This window comes from Pygoscelis adeliae, unplaced genomic scaffold (genome assembly GCF_000699105.1).
Source record: "Pygoscelis adeliae isolate BGI_AS28 unplaced genomic scaffold, ASM69910v1 Scaffold91, whole genome shotgun sequence".
Lineage (NCBI taxonomy): Eukaryota > Metazoa > Chordata > Aves > Sphenisciformes > Spheniscidae > Pygoscelis > Pygoscelis adeliae.
In genome coordinates, this window is record NW_008824196.1 from 1,614,825 (window position 1) to 1,639,650 (window position 24,826).

The following is a 24,826-nucleotide window of genomic DNA, read 5'->3' on the forward strand; positions in this document are numbered from 1 at the left end:
ACATCTCTCTCGTACTGAGGAGTCCAGCCCTGGACCCGGCACTCCAGATGAGTCTCACCAGTGCTGAGCACGGGCGAAGGGTCATCACCCTCGACCTGCTGGCAACGCTTTGTCTAATGCACCCCAGGGTGCTGTTGTCTGCTTTTGCCACAAATGTGCAAGATTAAGAGTTTAAGGACGAAATTAAATCAGTCCAAGGAAGATGAAGAAAAACTTTGCCTAGTATTAGCTGAGTGAGCAGGAACTTGGCTCTGATTGAAAACATTCAGATTCAAGCATTTGGTCTCAACTGGAATGGTTGCAAATGAGTGCCATAACCATGACACAGTCACGGCCATGAGGGCGTTTTCTCTCCGGTCAGGAATTCCACGTCTGCCAAAACTGCAAGTGTAGGTTCACAGAGGTTTCGCTGGGTCAGTTTGGCACTTGCTCTTAACAACAAAGAAACATTATCGCCCTCCCTCATGACCACCAATCACAATACTGAAAAATTCTTGACCAGGTGTTTTCAAAGTAATATTATCCAATATTTCACAAAATCCATATGGTAACTTTTCACTCTGAGATAATATCTTGCCCTGTCTCAGATGAGGCTGTAATAGCACTTGTGTTAAAACTTAGATTTTGGAATTTCTCTTGTATTACTCGATGGAGTAAGATGGCTCTGGCAGTTGTTATTCCATTTCAGGTACTATGGAACAGATTTTATTTCAGAATTGGTAACAAGTTAGTGTAAAAGGCAAATCTGGAGGATTAAACTTTAAAAAAAAACAGGTGAGGGAAGAAGATTATATTTGATTTTTAAAGCTTTCAGAGAACAATTTCAAGCAGAAGTGAGTGAGAATGTTTCAGAACAGAGACTGGAAGTACTAGAAAATTAATTACTATTAAATATTTGTTAGTAAAGTCAATTGAACTGAGCAAGTATGTTACAGATAATCTCTCTCTTCCCTGTTAGTCAGGTTCATCATCTAATCCATACATCATGTCACAAAATAAACAGTGCTGGGCAATTATATGTAAATTATGATGTTTGACATGAAGTTGGAAAGAGTTTATTTTCTCAAAGAACCTATACTGCTAAATAATCGAGAAGAGTCAGGAACATGCATCTACCCCAACTTCCTACCATTGAAAAAACAGCTGCTTGGACACCTTAAAAACAAGCGAGCACCTTTGAAGTATTGATAGGAATAGAAGAGACAAGAGTGCCTGGCCTGCTGTTCATGTCCCTTGTTTTAGACAAAAACAACACTGTGAGGAAATATGGGTACTGCCCACACTATACATTCTTAGGTATAACTTAAGGCACTGCATATTTTTCATTTTATTAGCAGCAGAACTCCTGCATCTAATGGAAAACTACTTGGGTTATAGGCTAAGTGAACATGAAGACAGCAATAAAAATAAATTTGATAGTATAGAAGCATTCCCCAGTTATTTAACTAGGTGTCACATGCAGTATTCTTTGTCAAATTTCAGTGAAAAAAACTTGTGATTAAATTCATCTACAGGCTTAATATTAAAAGATTGCATTCATAAAATAAGAGGATAAGTCCACACTAGCTTCAAAAATTATATCTAATATTACATAAGCTGTATAAAATGTCACATAAAATTATTGTTAAAAAGACAAACCAGAGGAGTAATTAACACAGTTGAGAGTTCATATTGCAAGAAGTACGAAAAGCAGAAAGTAAAATTAATTATTTTCATCTCCCTCATATGGTTACTTATCAAACCAGGCCTCATGGGGACACATGATGTATTTCAACTAGACAATAAAAAGCAGCACATAATTACAGAACTCCTTGGAGTAACTGGTTTGTATCCTTGAAAATTCTCCAGAAAGTATTCTAACTGTGTGAATCACCTCAACTATTACATTGCTGTCAGTTCAGACAAATGATGCATGGAAATACATGCTTATATAAACAAGCAGTGTGTTTATAATGCAACAGTTTAATATAATTACATCATCAGGTAATTAGAATGTGCAGGTTTGTAAATCTCACCCTTCTCCTTCTGCTAGTGAATAAACTGCTAAGTACTAGGGGAAGATTAATCTTCTTTATTAGTGACAGTTGAGCTAATGGTTTCTGAACATGAAAAGCAAAAGAAACACCTAAAAATGAGAGATTTTCCTAGACAAGCAACTTCCTCTATATAAAAGACCTTCCGCACAGCAAGACATTATTTTCCTAGTTGTTTAAAAAAATAAATTAAAGCTTGAGAGTGTAAAACAGAAGACTGCTGGATCACTAAAGGCAAGATAAACATTTTTAGTGACAAGAAGATAAAGCTACTACTGAACTCAGAAATTTAGGTTTTTCATTATTTGTGTAAAGAATTCTTTATGAAAACACTGCTTTATACCTATTGCCTAAAAATAGCAGTTTAAAATAAAATCGTCACATTTCAGGACTCCTAATGACTATTTTCACATTATCCAAGTCCATGCAACTGCAGAAAGAACAAGACAGAGACTGCAGATCTAATGTGCAGATCCATATGTCATATTTAACCATAACTTCTACGAACTCTATAAACCTAGGTAGTCGAAGTTTCTTTCAAAAGACTCGAAAGACAGTGATCTTTAATTAGAAACTACCATTTTGTTTTACCTCCTAGGATCTGGATTCAGCCTGGCTGATGAGAGAAAGAAAAACGACTTCTTGTAGAAAAAAAAAGTCAATTGGAAAACTGTAATCCTGGCTGAAAGCATTTGGGAGAAAGATGCTGAAAGCATCTTTTCTATGCTGGGGCAGGGCTTGTGGTTATACTACATATACTAGATGTTAAAAAACATATTAAGGACATAGACTGTATTAGAATGTGTCTGTTTTTATACATGTACAGTTTACATATCAAGTTTCTTGGGATACAAGTCATTGCCTGATATGTTTTATAGGGTAAATGCATTTCTGGCCCACAGTACAGAGTAAAAAAAAGGCTTATCACTATTTATGGTTTATGGGGCTGATGATATGGATCAGTGAGCAATAACCCCTTTCCACAAAGTACATAAATGCATATTTCTGAGATTTCAGTGACTTATTAAAGGTCCTTTTTGTTTGAATATTTTATATGCATAAGGTGTGCACAAACGGCCACACTTTTGTCATGTCCTTACTTTTCATGCTTATGCATCAAAGTGAATTGTGAGAGAGAACTCTTACAAGCAGGGTATGAAGACTGGAAGAATCAATGCAGCCATAACTGAGGAACAGATGAAAAGCCATACTCTCTTTCCTGACCATTCAGCTGACATCAGTACAATTGTTTTATTGACAAAATTGTGTTTTAAGAAGTAAGAGTCCTTAATATTTGCTCCATTATCCAGTTTTGTAGCAACATAGATGGCCAATATTTGCACCATTACCAGGAAACTGTACCTATTTGGACAGAAAGCTTTTACAATGAAGACTATTGATATGGAACACTGTGTTATGACTATTGCAAATATTACCCATCTTAATGAATTAATTAATTTTACAGCTAAGCACTCTCAGACTATCATATAAATTTACTTTTTTTTCTTTTGAATCATTTCCTTATGTCATTCGAATTATTTTTTAGTGAAAAGTTTTCTATAAGAAGAACCATAGCATAATATTTGACTTTGTGAACTGTAGAACAGTTCATAAACATGGATGTGGCTTTTTGCTTGTAGCTGGCCTCAGTGCCAGAGAAGGATCAAGGACATATTTAACTTGCTAGTGTAACTGCAGCCATAGCCTCCACTAATTTATTCCTATACTTTGTTTCCAACTGACTTTTACTGGCATTGTCCGTTCACTTTATATGACACTCACGTACAAATCATCAGAAAAACCTATCAGGTACTAGCAGAGAAACAGAAGTTTAGGTAAGTGTGTGTTTTCGTCTGCACATATGTCTCTCCAGTAAAGGTGAATTGCTACAAAAGCACCATTTATCATTTGAGAATAATGCAAAGTCTCCAGAAAAACCTGTGGTCACTACAACAGCTTCACACATGTTAACACATTGTATTACTGAGTAAACAAATGCACAGTTTGGTTCAAATAACTTACAGTTACCTTTCCTGAACCTAAAACATTTGCTGTTATGGAAATCCCTATTCTAATAAGAGAACTGACTAAAAATGATGCTCTAATTCCTAAGAACACACACTAGTAAAAAGATACATCCTTTTCATTTAATTGTAGTTAATGACTGTCTCAAATCAGTGATAATTTAATGAAATGGAAGAAGATGAAAATCTTGAATGGCCACTTTACTGTAGTTAAAAAATTACAGGAAAAAAATGGTCTTTCCCAATTATGATTTCTAAAAAAAATCCCATTCTGTTTGCTTAAACAGAACTTTCCTTTTTCCAGTAGAAATAAGGAATGTCTCCTTTATTTGACAGGGGCGGGGGGGGAAGACAGTTCTACCAGCTTTTAGAAAGATATCCATCAGACTCCCTTCAGGAGAACGACATTTGAAAATCCACTTGTGCTTCTTATATTATGAGATTTCTTTTGGAGGCTTAAAAATGGTATAAAGAGGCTGACACAAACAGTGACAGGCCCAGGAAGAAAACCAAGTCGATCTACATAAAGACAGATCAGGATGCAGGTACAAATGAAAAAAGTCCACAACAAACTGCACTATCAATGTATTTCCTCCTGCAATCATCAACTCTAACTAAAGTCTAAAATCGTTGTGCTGTTGGTGGACAGGTATGTATTGATCTTTTGGGAGCAAAAGAAAATATAACAACCACTTTTTTCCCTCTGCATACTAATGTTTTTTCTCAAGATGTAAGAATAATTTCTCTCGTACAGTCAAGATTACTGAACAGAATGATGTTTGCTTTTTTGGAAGTGAAACAAATAGAGACTCGACAACAGTTTTTACCCTTCCTGCCTTAGAAGATCTGGTATTTAAATACCAAAAACCTGGAAAGAAGAATTGAAAATTTAATCTTATATCTCAATTGAAGTGCAGAAAAATCTTTAGAAGAAAGCTTACAGTTCAAAGCAATTGTTCACATGATAGATATTTTATGTACTTCATTAATTATTTATGGAGGGAAGGACTTGTATGCATTTATTTTTCCTTTCGTCTGTATAGTTCTTATGTGGAAATTAAAAAAAACCAAGATAGTAGTTGAAAAGATAACCAGGTCTACAAAGCTCCATAACAGTTAAAAATGAAGCATTTGACCTAAATTTTTAGGTATCTCTATTTTGCCAAAGAATCCATTTTTCAAAGATCACATCAGAAATAAACTTCTGCAAATACTTGATAATTCAGTTGTTTTAGCACCATTACAACCAAAAACCTAATCTAGAGAATTTAAAAAGATAGCTTATATTGAAAATTAACCACTCAGTCTAGAACTATCTTCCATTCAAATCTGCTCTCCAGGATCATGCAACTGAATTCAGAAACACATGAGGACTTAAGGTATATTACTATATAATCAAATTAGCATAATAGCAGATCACTATTAAAAATGTGGTTCAGACTTCATTTTTGTCCTGTGCAACAACTGTAGATTTCAGAGTATAATGTAATGGAATTTAGCAGCAGTTCAGTCAAATAGTGAAAACCATGTATTAATACAGTGGTGCCAAAAGAAGGTAGCCGTATTTCCATCCAACGTACTTACCCAACATAATCACTTATAACTAAAATTTTTCACAGTATGTTTTTCATAAATAAATTAATGTATAGAGCCTTCAGTGACTGGAATTTCCAGCTCTGAACTTTCTGTCAACATGAAAGTCATGCACTATCAAGGAATATTGGAAGAAAGGGCCCTGCCTTCCCAACAGCCAACCAACGTCATATTTAAGAAATCCAAGACCGCATACAGACATATGTGTATTCCTCTCAATAACTGTAGCAAATAAAGCACAATGAAGTATAACAATATATTTCAACAGCACCATCTCAACTAATTATTTTTCTTTCTCCTCAAGATTCTCCGGAACACCAAATACAACATTCTCTCTCTTCTTTAAGATTTTTTGTTTCCAGAGGAAAACAACTGTCTGAAAACTGTCCAGCCATTAACTATGAAAATTTTAATCATTATCTCTTTTTATTATCGCAACAGAGCATGTTGACATTAATCAGCCAAATACCAAATTAACATTTTTCATGTATTTGAAAGTAATGGAGGAAAACTAATTCAGTTAAGCTACAGAGGATAAACTTGATGCAATTTGTATAACTTCTATAAATATCAGAAATGCTTAATAAACTCTCATGTCTGTCAAGTGCTCAATTCAAGACTGTAGTTTGGCAGAGTAATTCATTTTTATGTGATTAAAAAATATATAAACGCCCATTTCGGCAAAGTTTCCTTTCTCTACATTTTAAAGCTGTACTTCAGACACTTTTTCAAATGTGTTCTATGCTGAAAGATGACAGACAGAATCATGATGTGACTCATGTTAGATCCCTGCAACAATTTCCAAAGCAACACTTAAAGGTTAGTAGTAGAACCAGTTCTCTTTTTCAAAACAATTTCAGTTTTGTTGAGTGGCTGCACACTGGAAAAAACCCCCACCACCTTGGATACCTGATATGTCTTTAAACTGAAGCGCTTGACTTACCTGCCACTGCTTCATGAGGTCCCAAACTGTTTTGGCATCCTCTAGTATCTTTTCTTTGCGTGTAGCATCCTGCAGGACATTCGCAGTTGTTTCAGCTTCTGTAAGCCAAGCAAGGAACTTTTCAAGATCCAGGTAGAATTGCTGCAACATTCTTAGGGCTGATTCCAGTGCAGCTTCACGCTCACAAACCCTGCGCAAGTACAAATAGTCAAATGCAGCACTCTTAGGAAGAAAACAAATATTAATCATTAAATCAAAATATAACAAAGACACACTGTATATTTTTCATGTACCAATCAAGGTAAGTTTGCAGACACACTAGCTACGCAACTTGCAGTGTATGTTTGGCAGATAGGGTTCCTTGTTTATCTTTTCTCCTGAGAAGTAGTAACTGAAATTCATCTGGTAAAAAATTAAGCAAAAGTACTTCTTTGAAAGTACTATGCCTGAAACATGCACAATTAAAAAAAAAAATTAAAAAAAAATCCGAAGTAATTCCCTGATTTGTTTTAATCAAAAATTGTTTTCTTATTTGCCATTAACACTACAGTGGGAAAACTTGTTTATTTTTAGAAATCACGAAATAGTTCCTGGCCACTGCACAGTATGATGAACTTAATTATTAGTTTTTCTGACTTGAAACCTTTGGAGATTGCATTCAACACCTTAAACCCTAATAACACTGAAGTTTGGGGGGTGTTTTGTGTTTTGTTTTGGGATTTTTAATATGAATGTGATAAATTACAAGAAAGATCTCTATCAGTTACATGATAAAATACAATTTTTTAATACAAAGGTTATTTTACCCCTGGGGAAGATCTAAATCACAGATTGGGAAAGAAGACTAAAGGCTCCAGCAATTCTGGTGCTGAAAAAACATCAAAGTATATCTGTGTTCTATCAGCATTCATGTACAATGTAGGTGTCACATATATTCACTGATTTTTTTACACTGAACTTGAGCTAAATATGGATTTAGAAATGTGAGCAGGCAAGTATGACATACTGTTCATTAACAGGAGCCTGTCAAGGCTACTTAGCTATTGTGTTACATGCATATTTGTTTAACATCAGCATGATAACTGAGTAATTTTTTAAGCTCAGAAAATATACAGTAAAGTCATTTGATAATTTATGTTACTTCAAGTGGAATTAATGCAATTTGATGCATACCTATGTTTAGTCTACAAAACTGTGGTGATCTGGGTATTTCTGGATAGATTTCCTGTCTAGTTTTACAGTTATTTAGACAGAGACTAAGATACTAGATTTTAGCAGACATAATATCTCAAGTTGCAATTTATCATAACTTTACCAGAGGAGGCCATGAAATTTCTAAGTGCTAATCTCTATTTCAAATCCTGCTTGCTGTTATGAAGAGGTTGTACTCCTTGATAAGTAATGATATCATCCTAAAACTTAGTACCCTAGTTGAAGTAAGAAAAGAAACAAAAAATTAACACAAGTTTTGCCAAATGGCACTGACGTAACACGTTTTTCAACAAGCATATAAGTAAATTGCAGCAGAGGATAGTAAGAACAGAAAAATTCAGTCAGAGTATAGGTGAGGACAACCGTTTCAGGAAAAAAAAAAAATCCTCCCTAAGAGTCAAATCTATCATATTTGTAATCCTTTATCATCTTATTTGCTTTTCCCAAACATTTTGTGAAAAAAAGAATTTCTTCTTGGATCTTTTTTTGATTTAAAAGCTGAGAAAGCTATTGAATGCCTCACTAAAATGTCATCCACCAATTTTTTAAAGCTTAAAAAAGGACTGGATTTTTATCTCAGATGCACCTGTTTTCATCTAGAAGAATTCACCACATCATGGCCCTGCTTAGCCTGCATTAGAATGTGTCCCCAGGAGCCTCTTAGGAGGAGAGTGAGACACACTTAGTTTCAGAATAGTGAACATGATGTCTTTCCCAACTTTATTCTACATGGACATAAACATGGCTTGTGGTTAGGCCACTCTTCAAATTTAAAACATCTGCAATGAAAGAATTAGTTGTTCTTTTGTTAAACTAAAAAATAATTACATAGATATCACATCTAAATATACTAACAATACACATTAAATCAGTATAAACTTAGAAAAAAGACAATAAGAAACAGAAAATCTTTTACCTGGGAAATACTGTATTGACCTATTTATCACTTTTAGCTCAAAAACAGCATCACATTTATTCGATAGAACTTGGAAATGGAATAAACTTACATAAACTAAAAATATTTTATCCAGTTCTTCAGAGCACAATGCTATTGTAAGATATGCTTTATAGCATCATTCTAATTCAATTTTCAGTGTGCAACATAATAGCTAATATCTGTGCCTTTGCAGAATCAGGTATAACACCTTTTTCACATGCAGTTCCTTCAAAACTTTAAAGGCACATTTTTAACTACAATCCACCTGAATTCCTATAAATACATAGCAATTCTCTAATAACAGCATTCTGCAAATACACAGCGAGTTAAAAAAAAAAAAAAGAAGAGGGCTTAAGTCTATTTGTGTATATTTAACTTTTTGCATGGTATCCTGAGAAGTAGGACCCAAAGCTTCATTCATTCACTTGTGTAAATACCTAGTGCATTTTTAAGCTACAAAAAATAAGAACACAAGCACAGATATGAAAAATATATTCAAAGGGAGAGCTATTAGAAGTATTACTCAAAGTCAGAATTTATGTTTTAGAGAAACTTCCAGGCTACATGAAACAATATAGTATTTTATTGATCCGTGTAAAGAATGAAGTTTTAGTTATGAAGAACCTTCTGACACTTCTATTCTATGATGCACAGAAATCTTATGGCACATAATTCTTTCAGCCTACAGAAATGTGTTGCTTATCTATAAGCATACTAATACACCCACCAGAAAATATCTAGTACTTTGCATTTTAAATTTTGATACATCTAACATAATAAACATTCAACTACATTGACAGCTCTGCAGTGTATCAATAAGCTTTGCTCTACTTGGCTTCCTAATTACTTCAAAATTATGAGGTTAGAATGGAGAAAAGAAGGTCTAAAAATGAAGAATAAAACTGAGTTTCAAATCCAACATGTGATAAGATAAATCGCACAAAATTATAGCGGAGACAAAAATACATGTATTGAACAAGAAATTATTACACAAAAACAAAATAAAGATGCTTTCTTTTTAGTCTGTATCAGCCAAATATGTCTGATTCCATAGTGAGTGCAAGCTATAAGAAAAGAACATGAAATAAGCAGAAATACATTTTAGTGTAAATGGAAAACTGCACAGTAGGAACACTACAAAATACTGCTGAAATACTAAAAGATAAGAATAACAAAAATTATTTTTAATGGAATGATCCTGTTTTTCTCTGTTCTACTATGGTATAAAAATAAGCATATAGTGCTATAACCAAAAGCTTCTTATTCATGGGAGAAATACTAAAGGTGGGATTCATCTTATTTCCATCTAGACACCCAGAAGTTAGGCAACTACACTCCCTCTGCAAAACATGGAGACAAGTATTTCTGGAATTTAATTCCTCCTCCCTTTTTTGTACACATCTGTTGAACCAGATTCAAGGTCAGAGTAAATTTTTTTTCTCTTGACTACAGTGGTACATTACCTAAAGCTTACAAAATTTTTTTTTTACACAAGCCTAAATTTTACACAATTAAAGGTAGATAAGATGGTCCCCAATCTAGTCTGGTGACTGATTTTTAGGAACTAGTGGCATCAGAGACAGTGGACTGACCAACTCTACTTGCCATATGAGCTTTGTTGCATGACAGAAATTATGGTACTCTCTTAAGAATGTGTTAGCTGAAGGATTCAAGTTGAGGGAAAATGAAGGCATGTCAGAGGAAGTGAGTCACACAACATGTATAAGTGTGAACATTTATATTCACAGGAAGAAGTTTTTAATGATTTAAAAAAAAAATCCACGAAAAAAGAAAAAAATACCAGCTTCTGCTACAAGGCATTGCTGTGATACCGAGAACTTTTAAAGCTAATATTTGTAAAACATAGCTGTTTACAAATGTTTGGGAAGATAAGCAGGGGAAAATTTTCTGAAATCTGTGTGATCTTTAAGTTTATAAGCAAGGTACTGTATTATTAACTAAAAGTCAGAGTCCGTACCGTGATATACATACAAAATAAATATATACAACAAAATACAACATCTATACAACTGAACATCTTCTTACAGAATCTAACAAGAAGACAAAGTGCTGAGGTATGGGAATGATGGTGTCATTAAATGTATTGCAAGAGTTCTTCATTCAACAATCCCCAATCCCATACAACACAAAGAATACAGTGTTTGGAGAGGCTCCATGAGTGTGAATAACAGATTTTTCTTCAGCTGTAGTATTTGCTACATAATTTGGAATGAATCATTCACATTTTCTGCATATCTGTCTATTTGAACTTGTAACACTTATTCACATTACAAGATATGTTGTGAGGGTCAGTGTTTAAATAATACTTTGAGATAACAAGAAACATAGTAAGTGCAGAGCATCATGGCAGTGTACACTACACTGTATTAATACAGACTACACAAGGAAATATATTGAAGAGTAAGCACAGAAAATATTTATAATGGACAAACTAACAAATTTCTGTTCCACAGGTATTTCTTTAAGGGCAATAACAGTGAAGAAATTCTGCATCGTTCAGTGTTCAATAGATCACTAAATCACACTTCCATCTGCAGACTGTGGTGATCTCATGTTATCACACTGAGATGTAAAATAAAACACCCTGGACTACTGGCTGACAAAGTATCAGTAAATGGTTTTACTTCCATAGTTCATATGGTTCTCTCTATATAACTGTGTTTTCTTCTTTCTGACATTAGAATTCTGTACAACTAAAAAAAATAAAAGTTACCTGAATTTCCCTTTCCTGGAGCCAACTATCACAGACAATTTGAACTACATGCATCTTCCTGCTAATGCTGGAAGCAGTTTGCACTTTTTCATGAGGACCATATCCCTTCTGCCAGTGTGACAAAGGAAAAATTGCAAGGCTTTATTGGAACATTTAATTTTTACTACTAAATAAATTTAAGCTCTTACTGGTAACTATTCTTCAGCTGCTTTAACTTGGACTGATAAAGAGCCTATGAAAGAGGCAGAATAATTTAACCTCAGATAAAGTGGGAACATGAGGAGATGTCACAGATATGAAAAGAAAATGAAATTCTTAAAATGAACATAAAATTCTTAAAATAACTATTATTGATAGAATTTTGAAATGCAAATTCAAAATAAATCATACTAATTTATTCTGGGAATGCTGTTTAGAGGAACTTTCTTCCAGAATCTAGGGACTATATTCTATAGTGCCAGTTAAAATTATTAATACATGTTATTAAGTGATTAATATGCAGATTAACTCTGGAACGGCTGTTAAACATTAAGTGTGGAAAACTATGTTGAGACAGCATTTTAAGTACTGCTTTCATGAGGTTTTCTGGATCTCAACCAGCTTGACACCTCACTCAGGGACACATAGTATTTTTCCAGTAACACTTTTGCTTAAATGTTCCTTTTTGTTCGACCATCCTGATAAAGGTTACTAGCTTTTCTCTCCTGTAGAACATTGGCACGTGTATGTGGATCTGGATTTTTTGAGTGATCTTTATATATACATGCTTACATCCTACTATCAACTATTTTGTCTGGCTTATTTGAAAGCGTTCTTCACCAAGTTGATCCTCGAGTAATGGAGATTGCTCACCTGTGTGCAACTCTACCTCTGAAATGACTTCTATGTTGCAAATGATTAGAAAGCCTCAAAGTGCAATTAAATGCAGAGCTACAATATCAGCATCCGAACCACTCCAGAGATCAGCGTTCAGACGTAGCTGACATTCATCCACAGGCCCTTATCCTCCCATTATTCTGAGTGAGGAACCAGGAAAGCTTTGGTGTGCTGGTACAGAATTCTGTACTTCAGTCATTTTGTGCTTTAGTCCCTTCCCGTAAGGACTAAGGGACAAACCTGATGAAAAAGCTACCTCTAAAAAGGCAACAATAACTTTCTAGAACTCTTTGCCTGATCTTTATCACTGCTAATATCTCCCTGAAGACAGCTGACGTGGAGAACTGAAAGAAGGAAAGATTTCATTTCAGTGGTGGAAAGGTCTTTGAATAAAGAAGAAAAAATGCCTTTTTCTGAGCCCAGTGGGAACATACAGGTACTGCCCTGCTGATTTGGGCATATGAACAGGATTCCTACCAGTGACATATTTCTTTCTATATTTCTATGTGCAGCACTTCTCTCTGCCTTACATTTATTTCTCAACAATGTGGTCTACTGGCTGAAAGCTGACTCTCCATGTCTTCAGATAAGTCAAAGGGCATCTCTGCCTTGGCTGCACTACCCGTATTGATTATGTATGAATAACCAGTGAAATTATTTTAAATTCCAGATGTAATTGTGCATACAGAGAGATTAAGTGCAACAGCTGCTGCAAAATAAACACACAAAGGCAGTTCTCTGCTGATTCTCTTTACTTCTGCAGGAAAGAAGAACAAAATCCCTCAATGCCCCCATCCTCCGACTGGAACTCAGACTATCTGTCTTGGTATGGACACAGTATTGTTCTTTCCCTGATAATCACACACAGTTTCCTAAATGATGACAGTCTCTTCAGATACTAAAACTAGAACATCCTAAAGCATCTCCTGATCATAGTAATAAGCCCATATAATTTGTCCTTTCTTAAAAATCTGTTGACACAAAGGGGGAAATGCTTCAAAGAGCAGTTATTCACTCTGCTAAGCAAGATGCAGTTGTATTTTCCTGACCAGTTTTTCTACTGCAACAGTCTGCAAAACCAGAAAATATATTGTATTTAAAAATGTTTCTGGTGTTTATGTACTTAGGAAAATGTATGCAGCAAGAGAGAGAAACTATTTCTTTTGCTATTTTTTATTGGCTGGCTTGTTTCTAGTCTTATACCTGTCATAGCCCTTCTCAAAACGGCCAGACCTTGTATGAAAATAACAAAAATCATCAACCCCCCCCAGCATTTTCCTCTGAACTGCTCTCTTTGTTACTAAAGACACTAAAGCAATTAAAAAACATATTTTTTAATTTAGACTGTTTGTTCCTTACTTTTCTTTACTAAAGCACCATTGATATTTAATGAGAAAGAAAGGAAAAAAGGAAAAATTTGTGTTTACCTATGAAGTTTCAGATCAACCTTGGATATTAATCCCCCATCTCTTCTACACCATTATTTGTCAGACTGAGAAGGCTTGCTAAAAGCAAAGGAAATATCACACCCTGGGGCACAAAATCACATACATAGATTTCTGTATAGGACCTTTAAATAACCTCTTTTTAAATAAGCACCTGCCAACATCAGCACAGAGGATCTGTGTTATCACGGAGGAAAATTCCTCGTCAACCTTTTTAAAAATAATTCCTGTCTCTTCTTATACTCTGTTCACTTATGGGATCCCACATTCCCAAAATTCCTCTTAATGGGATGGCAAGCATAGAGAGAGTTAGAGGGAATTTTTTCCAGCAGGCTTTTCTTGCCCCTGTTGCTTTTGTCTCTCCCCTCCTTGCCTTGGCATAGGTCTAGAGTATATAAAAACATAATATAAGTGTACATTTTCCCTTCTTGCCTTGGCATAGGTCTAGAATATAAAAACATAAGATAAGTGTACATTTTCCCTATGTTCATCATAACCATAGATTATCACAGTTGCATTGTGAACTACAGAAAAATAATTAATGAAACTAAAAGTGGATCATTTTAATTCCTTTGTAATTAAAACTAATTACAGGTTATCTTTTATGTTATTGAAAACATTTTATGTCTACTTGGGATTTCTAATCTCCTGATACATTACAATCAATCACTTTCCAGAGAGTATATCTTAAGAATTACCAGGTTAAAGAAAAGGGAATCTGAACAACACACAACAATCACAGACATATGAGGTATCATTACAAATGACTTGTAGATACAGAATAATGTTCTGATGGACTCACTCAAGAGGCTTTTCTAAATAGCCCTTAGTCAAAACTTAAAAGAAGTATCTTAAAAAACAAAACAAACAGAAAACCCCCAAACAAAACAAACAAACAAACAAAAAACCCAACCCCACAAACACCCCCCCCCACCCTCCCCAATTCTCTGAACTCATGGAACAGATTCCAGTCTAACCCTCGTATCATTCAAGTAATGCCCCAACAAAACATGTGAATATAACATTTAATAATTCTGGTATTCCCATTAAAGAGAGAAGTCAGAAAAAGAAGAAATCCTAAAATCAAAACTAAAGCCAAACAGAAAAAACTGTTCTCTTATTCTACTAAAAGAAGCAAAAAGATTATTGTTCTGTTTAAGTATTCTTCACACTTCATGGTCTATAATACGTAGAATTAAGTTTTTCCTTGCATTCCTAAACATATCATTCTTTTGAGATTCCAAGGCAGTCAACAGTGCCATCTAATAAACAGCATATTAATTACTCAGATACAATTTATTAAGATAAAATCTTTGCTTTCTAAGACAGTGAAGTGTAATTAAAACTGATTATGAAAATAATTATATTCTAAAGGCACTTGTTTTCTTACCCTTAATTACTGTAGAAACAACTAAATTTAATAAGACTGTGAAATGCACTGATGGCATTACATGAAATCAATTAGGGCTCACAAAGGATACTATTAAACTGTTAGTGTAGTTTTCATTTAAAGCTGCAACCTCTGAGGGCTGAGCTCAGTGGCCTAGCAGAACAGTGATTTGCTACCATGCAAGAGAAAGAAGCCTCACTTTCCAGACCGGAAAACTTCTCTGGCAGCACATACAATTCTTACTGTACCATGCATCATCTTAACTTAAGTGAGAGTAACACTAAATAAACACTTAGATAAACACGCACGTTATTTTTTTCCCCTCTAAAGCATGGGCCTTAAGTAGTACGCATGTTACACAAAGATACTGACAGATCAGATTGACTCAAAATATTTTAAAACAACTATTCCAATATGTCAACGTATTTTAAGAAGCATAAAACTGCTAAAAAGAAATAAAGATGACGGTCAAGGTCCAGTTCTGTAATATTCAGCTCAGAAGCAGCTGGTAACCAAAACTGGTTGGCATCTGAGTAAGGAGAGACAGCACACTGCCTACTGTTTCTTATATCTATATAACCTAACGCAGTAATATTAGTTGTAAAGAACCACTCCATATCTTATATAGTTATTCTTTCCTATTCAGGAGGTTTCAGACTCCTACAGAAAACTGAAATATAGAATAAGTTCCCCACTATAAGGAGATAATGTGATTAAAATAGATCTACTGCAGAAAGATTGTAATACAACAGGAACTATAACCAGAGGTAATATGAGAATATAGAGTAATACTAATAAATTATTATTATGGAGTTTCAGCAACACTGGGAAGAAACTAAAACTCTAGTTCTGTTCCTTGGGATCATGTAAATATAAATAAATAAATAATGAAATTCCAGAGCCAAATTCAGCAAATTTAGACAATGTTCAACTCACACTCAGTTCAACAGAACTCAGTATGTGTTTGATATAAAAGCCTTACCGAGAAAATTCTAACTCCATTGAGATGAATGGCTAACCTTCAACTGACTTCAAAGGAAACAGGATGTTCTGTGATAGTTCTACCTCAATTGTTTTTTGGACAAATTTCAGAGACAAAAATTCTTAACAGAAGAAAATGTAATCCTTCAAACAACAATTCTGGACAATTTAACAAAGTGGAGACAGGCATAAATACACCAAAACACTAAGTCTGGGAGTGAGGAGATCTGATAATTCTGCTACGAAAAGCCATGACAAAAGTGGATATACTTGAAATTTTGTGTGCTCACATGCAATTCTGGCAGACTCATCCAAATCTAATTCTTAAATAGTGCATGGTTTGCAATGTTTTCCTCCTCCTCAATAAACTTTGAAATAATTATCAAGTGTTTATGTTGAAAATACACTTGATTTGGCTTGTGACTTATCGTTTTGTATTCACTGTCGTGCAAGTATATCCTCTATATATTCTAGGTAATTCATCCAAGGTCTGGGGAGATGCATTTCTTTTCCTTCACATATGTATACCTGTTCACAAATCACTTTCCAAAATTTAGTCATGGAAATGAATGCATAACTGATGCATTCATCAGATTAACTGATGATTCAGCTTTACTTCAGCTCATGCAAAGAAATCCGTAAAGTATACCATAAGGTCCTTAAAGGAAACATACCTCTATATTTTCTGTTATTTAACCAAAAGATACATTTAAAATGGTCTTGTATAAACAGATGTGTTAACGAACACTGAATTGGCTTGTATATGGCAACACAACAAGATTTTGAAACATTAAGGTTCTTTAATCCTGTTCTTTTTGCAGAAGGAACCAAGCTCACTTTTTAAAATAATTCATTTCCACGTAGCTGCTGTTATTTCTGAATAGGAGGCCTAAATCTAAATAAAAGCCTGATTAAAAACAACTTGAACTCTTGTCAATTCAAGGCTTACATTCATGATTGTATTTGACACAATAATCATCATCATATCTTAAGACTGAAGTCTGGTTGCCAGTCCTTGACTTAGTTCTGCTTTTTCCAATTAGCTGAAAAATTGCATGCCAGCTCATCTTCCAGGAAATATGTTTACATTTATAGTTTTTCACAGGTGAAAGGGCATGACAATACATTCTAAAATACTAACTTGATAGCCATTTTCTTTTTAATGTATCCATCTCTGGTAAAGAGGATTTGAGAAAAAAAAGAATAAAGAAGTAGCACAGGTACTCAAATGATCTTGCAAGAAATAACTCTTATCCATCACATGGAGGGTAAAAGTCTCCAGAAATGTGAAGACATAACTATAAACATTTTTCCAGAACGTGGAAAAGAAAAATTTCAAAAAGAAATTTGAAAAGAAAATTTCAAAAAAATTCCAGCCTCTACTTTTACTATCTATTTATTAGCAAGAAAAGAATGTAACTTTTGATTATGCTATAGTTAAAGAAACAATATTAACTTCTGATCCTGAGAGAAATCAGTAGAAAGCATGAAAAGATGTCAACAGACAGTCACTCATTTCCATAAATTTGGTCAGAGAGTCACAAAACGGTTGAGCTTGGAAGGGACCTTTGGAGGTCCTCTTGTCCAACAGCCCTTGCTCAAGCAGAGTCCCTAGAGTCAGTTACCAGGACCATGTACAGACAGCTTTTGAGCACCTCCAAGGAGGGAGACTCCACAGCCTCCCTGGGCAGCCTATGCCAGCACTTAGTCACCCTCACAGTGAAAAAGTGTTTCCTGATATTCAGAGGGAACCTCCTGTGTTTCAGCTTGTGCCCACAGCCTCTTGTCCTGTCACTGGGCACCACTGGAAAGAGCCTGGCTCTGTCCTCTTTGCGCCCTCCAGAGTCATGGGGGCATCCCATCAGTGCCCATGGACTTATATATGCCCAGTTTGCTCAGGCCCTTCACTTCAAGAAGGCAAAAGCCAGCAAATAAAATGGGTCATAATTCACAGTGAGTTAAGTGCCATTTACCCAGGTTCACAGAAGGCACATCCCAAACCCAGCACACTGTTGACCACCTAAGAAGAACACAGGGGACGTGGTGACAAATCATTAGGTGATGTCCCCTGTGCTCTGTGTTATCCGAAGGAATTCCTATGGATGAAACACTTAAGATATACAAACATCTTGGTGCCTAAATGTTGGACAGACAGCTGGGACAAACACATCCAAGAGTACATAGGTATATGAAACTCTTTAAAATAAAAATCACCCTCCCATCCCGTAAGATCTGGTGTTGAACTCTGTTACGCTGTCACTATAGCATTGCATTATGATTTCCTACAAGAATATCTGAATCACTAAATGATTCCCTATTTCCTGTTTTCCTCTTTGTTCAAAGAAGTCATGGCTCAGGTTTTCTAACAAGGTATATAAGAACAGCATGCAAAGCTTGAGAGGAAAAAGTTTCTGTTTTATCAGAGACCTGTATGCATAAAGTTGACTACGGATGTGAAACCCAATCTATATCCACAACAGAAATCATAAGAAAATAACTGAGTAGGCAAGGGGTGGTATTGATGTAGATCATGCAGACAATGTCCCATTATTTGGCTTGGATATTACTTTTTTCAGATGGTAGTCATCTTAATCTTTCAAGCTATATTCTAGTACTACAAAGGGTTCCTAGAAATTAGATTAGAACAATTATGTTAAGAGTTCATGGGAGCAAAAATAATGTAAAACACTAAAAAACAGAGACAGGTTCTCTCAGAAGAATCTTAAGAAAGCAAAACAGAAAAACTTTTAACTTTCTTAACCTCAAATAAACACCTGAGATGGCTCCTTTGTGTTGCAATTGACAAAAATTAAGTTCAACTGATATTAACACATTCATTAGGTATGCACGGGTGGACTACAGAGTCCAGCTTCTCTTAGTCCACCTAAGTTGTTAACCTTCCTATTAAAAATGCAAACAAGTAAATGTATAAGTGCATTAGTAAAAAAACCTGTAGCATTACTTGATCTTCATTTCGTTCTGCTCTTGCAGCGTGATGTACATGCACAAGACTGTGTATAAATTAGTCATAAAAATGTTATGCAGAAATGCAGTATTAGAATTTTATGAGAATATTTCTCACAAATTCCATGTTTTGCAGTAGCCACGGATCTCTAAATTTCCATACTTTACTGAGTGATTTATACATACTGTACAATCTCTCTTTATCTAAAGTATAAAAATATTGAACAGTCAAGGAAATAAATATTAAAATCCACATGGCATTACCATGACACATTGTTTTTACAGGTCTTTAATATATTTATGTGCTATTTTGATTTCTTATATTAACTTCTGTAATTCTGTCTTGATTATCTGTACTTCTGATCTAAAAAAAGGCTGTCATCTGCTATCCAATACCTGCAATACAGTTTGTCTCAATTACTTGAAATTGTTAAATATTTTTAATGACAACCGTACTTTTGAATCTGATCTCTATATGATTGTTTAATGTGCCGCAGCTTATTCAGAATGACAATCTGAACAAGAGCGGCTTATAGATCTTATTAATTTTAGTAGTCCCAAATATCAAGTAGTGACATTATTCTAGTAAATTTAATATGACTAGTTCATTTGACCCAATCTGAGCTAAGCACATTATACATGTAGTAAACTGCTGACACCACATGAACATGTAATTGTGCTCAACAATCTTTATGACTAGCTAAATGTTGTCCCTCCATAGTCAGACAGTACACAAACAAATATATATCTAGAAGGAGAAACCACCTATAAAGACTATATATATACATCTATACAAATACTGAAGTGTTGTGTTTCCATCAGAAACAGAAATGAAGCCCTCTGGTGGGAATGGGTACTCAAGAAGATTTCTGCTTTCATGTGTAAATATCAGTCTACATTTCTTTAATAAGTGTATTATGGACCAATAAAAATCTGTGTCCTTGAGAAAAATAAATTTGCCAACTTTTTCTTAGAATTAATTGAAGCAAAAGATGAAAACTAACAATAAAGCAATATAATCTATTTACTATCCACAAATTAAGTCCTTATACAAGGAGCTATTTAGGAATCATGGCAGGGATGCAAAGTTTTGTTACAGAAGCCTCTTGAATGAAACAAAACTGAGATTAAGAACATATAATGTAGTCAATGTAAATAACATTCAACCCTGAGCATTAGGAGCCTGTCCCAAAGGAGCAGCACTAGGTGTTATTCAGTGCATTATTTAGCCATTGGGAAAAGGGTGTGAAGAGCAAGATGGTGAATTTATTTAGATTAGTCAAACTCAGGAAGGACTGTGAATAATTCCAGATGGAACAAATCATCAGGAGTGTGATAGCAGAAAGATTCAATATAGATGTGTCCAAAATACCAGACACTACAAGGAAGATTTAAACTCGGAATACACTGCTGGGTTCTGAACTAGCTGTAGCCTTGAAGGATTTTAGTATTTAAAATCAAGACCAACAGCTTAATGAAGATGTCAATACATACTAGCATCTGAATGATTATTAGTTAAAAATAAAATAAAAAAAAAAAATTATGTCCATCTTTAAATCACTCTCCTGATGCTAGCTTGGGTACCTCGTCCCAACCAGCATAAAGGAGAGTAACATCAGACATAAACTGACTAAAGCAGTGACATGATGTGAAAACCAATTTAGCAAAAGCAAACTTTAATAAAAATGTTCCATGCTTCTACTTTTATTTTCCCCAACATGAAAAGAAGTAACAGTGACAAGTGTCCACAGCTTCAAGGGGTCAGCACAGTATAAAAAGGAAGGGTGTCACCAAAGGCAGATCTGAACTATAGTTTCTTAGTGCCATCCTATTTGAACAAGTTTATTCTGCTGGTGTTCCCACAGGAACAAAGAGAAAGGACAGTGCTGGAAGAATTGCGTCCTGTCCCTTGGAGTAAAAACACACTGCAAAACTTACAGGTTGACTACCACAAAAATAAATCTACCCTCTTGGAATCAGTAAAGGTGTATGGTTCATAATAGAGCAATAGATACTATTAGTAATTAACATACCTGAAATATCAACCTCAGACACTAAGGTGTCTAAGCACCAAGAACTCATGGAAATTTCTGAACTGTTTTCCATTACTGACAATAAACAGCAGCATCTCTTTCAGGTTTTAAAACAAAAAAATAACCAAAATCAGCATATATAAGTCATGTCGTGGGGTACAGAAAATGCATCCAAGTTCGATTTTAAAAAAACAACCACTAAATTAGACTCAAGTCTAACTTGACATGAACTAAAAAAATAAGAAATCATACAAATAATAGGAAAGAAAACAAGAAAAAGAAAATAAGGAAAATAAAAAAGAAAACATAAGCTATTAATAAGCTAAAATGCAGAAAGTGGGAAATGGGTATTGCAAGCTCGGCACTTTAGGCAATTCCAAGAAATTTGTTTTTACCATATACTATGTAAAGTGAACAAATGGAATCTCAAAAATATGTAGCACATTTTAAACAGAAAAAAAATAATACTTTTTTCTTTCTTTAGCAACAAAAAGCGGACCTGTATAATTCATTGCCACAAGGCACTATTGTGCTTAAGCAGATACGTATCAGATACATAACCGATTATGTATCTTGCACAAAGGAAGAATCTGCAGATATGCCAGCTAGAGTTGGCTATTATTTCTTATCATTTGCAGGAGATAATATTTCTTATAGTTTGCAGGAGGTGTAATGCTTAGTAGCTGGGGAAGAGCTCTACATTTTTTAAATTTGTCAGGGAACATAGCACAGTACAGTTAAATTTGTGGTATCGGTCAAGATGTGATTGATACTGGATGCTAAACAACATGAACATACTGATCTTTTCCTTTTCAGAAATTCCTTGCTTACTTACTGTTTCTCCTTCCATGTACCTGTATCACATACACGTTAAAAGCTCCGTCCTCAAGATTTACCAGTTTAACCTCACCTTTCCTCAATGATTTCTCACCGCCCCTGTTTTAGGACATGCATGAAAATTACATTGCTAATTCTGTTGCTTTCTCATCTGCCCTCAGTATTGCCACTTCCTCAGGTCTCTGCTTTGGTCAATAAGAGTCACAACCATCAGCCTCTTGTGCCACCGATCCCCATCCAGAATGATAACAACTCGTTGTCATTTGTCAATTTCTTTGTGAGTTTATATAAAAACAATGTGTGGTTGAAATTTTGTTCATAGTTAAAACACAGCCACACAACAAAAGGCAAGCACCACTGTTGTCAACTGACACATTTGGTGGTAACTTCCACAGAGTAAAAATTTAATAGGCAGACTGAATTATCCTCTCAGTTTCAAGCATGACTGACAAGCCAGTGAGGGGGAAACTTACACTGCCTGCACAGCAGCTGATCAGAAGCTAAACAATCATGAAGCACCAAAGCTTGCAATAGCAAGGAAATGCTGTAAAGAAAAAAAAAAAAATCCATAGAAGACACCGGGGAAACCAAAACAAGGCTATCACAAGAATAATAATGCAAACAAAAAATGACAGCTAAGGTCAAATTCCTTTTTGCTGGCACTCTGCTAGTCCATCAGCTTTATTAATTTCTGTTCAGTTGTTTGTTTTAAAGGACATGAAGCCTGATAAGAAGTCTATTGAGGGGAAAGGAAAGACATTCATTTGTTGCAATAAGCTTTGGATGAGAGCAGTAATCAGTTTGCTACACTTTGTTAATTTATCTGCAGACTAATAGGAAATAGATTTAAGGTTGGACTTTCAGGGCACAGAGCATTAGCTTCTGTTCTTGTTCAAATAGAGACTAAAACTCTCCAATTACTTCAGAAAATCTCACCTTTAAGAAAAAGAACAACATATTTGTCTTAATCTTCTAATGGAGTAAGAATAAAAACTGACATTTCTGTTCTCTCACAAAATCAGGTCTACTTATGTCTTCCTTAGTACCTTGCTCCTCCTGCACCTCCCGTGGATGCAAAAGAGTGAGATTTCTCAAATGGAGTGTTTCTTTGAAATGTCCATATTAAGCGCTGATTATGATTCAAGTTAGTCCATGAAACCTCTCTCCCTTTAGAATTCTGTGCCATAAACCATTTAATGATTTTGCCTAGCTGGATTTCACTATAACATGAGAACTGTTCTCATTTTCATCAGAAAGGAATAAACAGCATTTAACACAGTAAATATGAACAAAGCAGCAGAATTCTATTTCACTCAAGACCAAAATATAAACCAAGAATGAGAAAAAAAAATGGAAAGAGCAACTGTCTGAGCAGTAAGGAATGGTCTTCTAGATGTTCTACTTTCACTTTTCCTGCTTAGTTTTAATTATTAACTTGCTCTCAGTATTTGAAGTTGAAGGCCTCTTTGCAAAATGCCAGTGCTGTCCTCCTTTTTAATTGTCTATAATGAAATCATTAACATTAGATTACAGTTAACAACCAAAACCACTAAACCATCAATCAGCTGAATTCATGGCATCTAAAAAACCTCAGCAAGCCACTTGTAGGACAGACAAGTTGAAAAAAAAAAACAATTAATTGAAGAACAACAACACTTTTCTCTTTGAGGTCATTTCTGTTTGTCCGTGGGAAGACTTAGCAGACCTACAGATGATCTATTGCCTTTCTGGAAGTGATAAAAGTACTAGCCTACAGATGTATCTATTCAAGTGGTGGAAACATTAAGTTTATTCACACTGATATTAAGAGCTTTAAGAAACATGTCCCTGAAGTCACAAGGATCCATAGATCCTTTTAGTCAAGTACTGCATTACTGACGCTACCCTCTCCTGAAATAACTCAAGAACTCTTTCCTTTTTTTAATCCTAAAAAGAGTTTCTCAGAAAACACAAGAATATGTTCACAAAGGTGGAAATGATGAATCACACCATATTCTGGGTAACATTGCTTTTTTAGCTCATCCTACCAGCATTTTGAAAGCATTGCATATCCAAGACTCCTCTCACAAAGTAAACCACAAATATTCAGTACCCTCAGTTGACTTCTCATCTTGGATCCACATACTGATGTCAGTACTGCACAAAAAGTACAGTCAGCTGAGTGGAAAACAAAGGTGAAAACTAGAATATGAGCAGCTAAGATGACTTTCAAGATCTCCTATTTATAGGAGCTTCGTCTGGCATCTTTATTTATGTCTTTTTATATTTTTTTTCCTATATGTGGCTGAAATTTCATCATTCTTAGGAGCATTAGAAAAAATAAGAAAGCAATGTTAACTGATGTCATTGCTGATAAGCTTGAGATTATATTTTGTACATAAATATTTGTTTGAGAATGTAGGCAGTTAGTAAAATATCTTTCTCAAACAGGTAACCTCTCTTTTATCTATCATCATAAAACAATCCCTCCCCCCCAAACGGCCTTGTAGGTGTATTTTTTTAATATGGTGTCCTGGTTTCGGCAGGGATAGAGTTAATTTCCTTCCTAGTAGCTGGTACAGTGCTGTGGTTTGGATTTAGGGTGAGAACAATGTTGATTAGACACCGATGTTTTAGTTGTTGCTAGGTAGTGCTTACACGAGTCAAGGACTTTTCAGCTTCCCATGCTCTGCCGACTGAGAAGGCTGGAGGGGCACAAGAAGCTGGGAGGGGGCACAGCCAGGACAGCTGACCCAAACTGGCCCAAGGGACATTCCATACCATGTGACGTCATGCTCAGCATATAAAGCTGGGGGAAGAAGGAGGGAGGGGGGGGATGTTCAGA

General features: G+C 35.0%; 1 protein-coding gene across 1 annotated transcript in view; it reads right to left on the reverse strand.

Annotated features, from left to right (window-relative positions):
* DMD (dystrophin) overlaps window positions 1-24,826 on the reverse strand; it is a 1,204,567-nt gene that overhangs the window by 260,159 nt on the left and 919,582 nt on the right. The window contains 1 exon segment of the mRNA XM_009334780.1: window positions 6,594-6,783. Coding sequence (XP_009333055.1) covers window positions 6,594-6,783 — 190 coding nt within the window.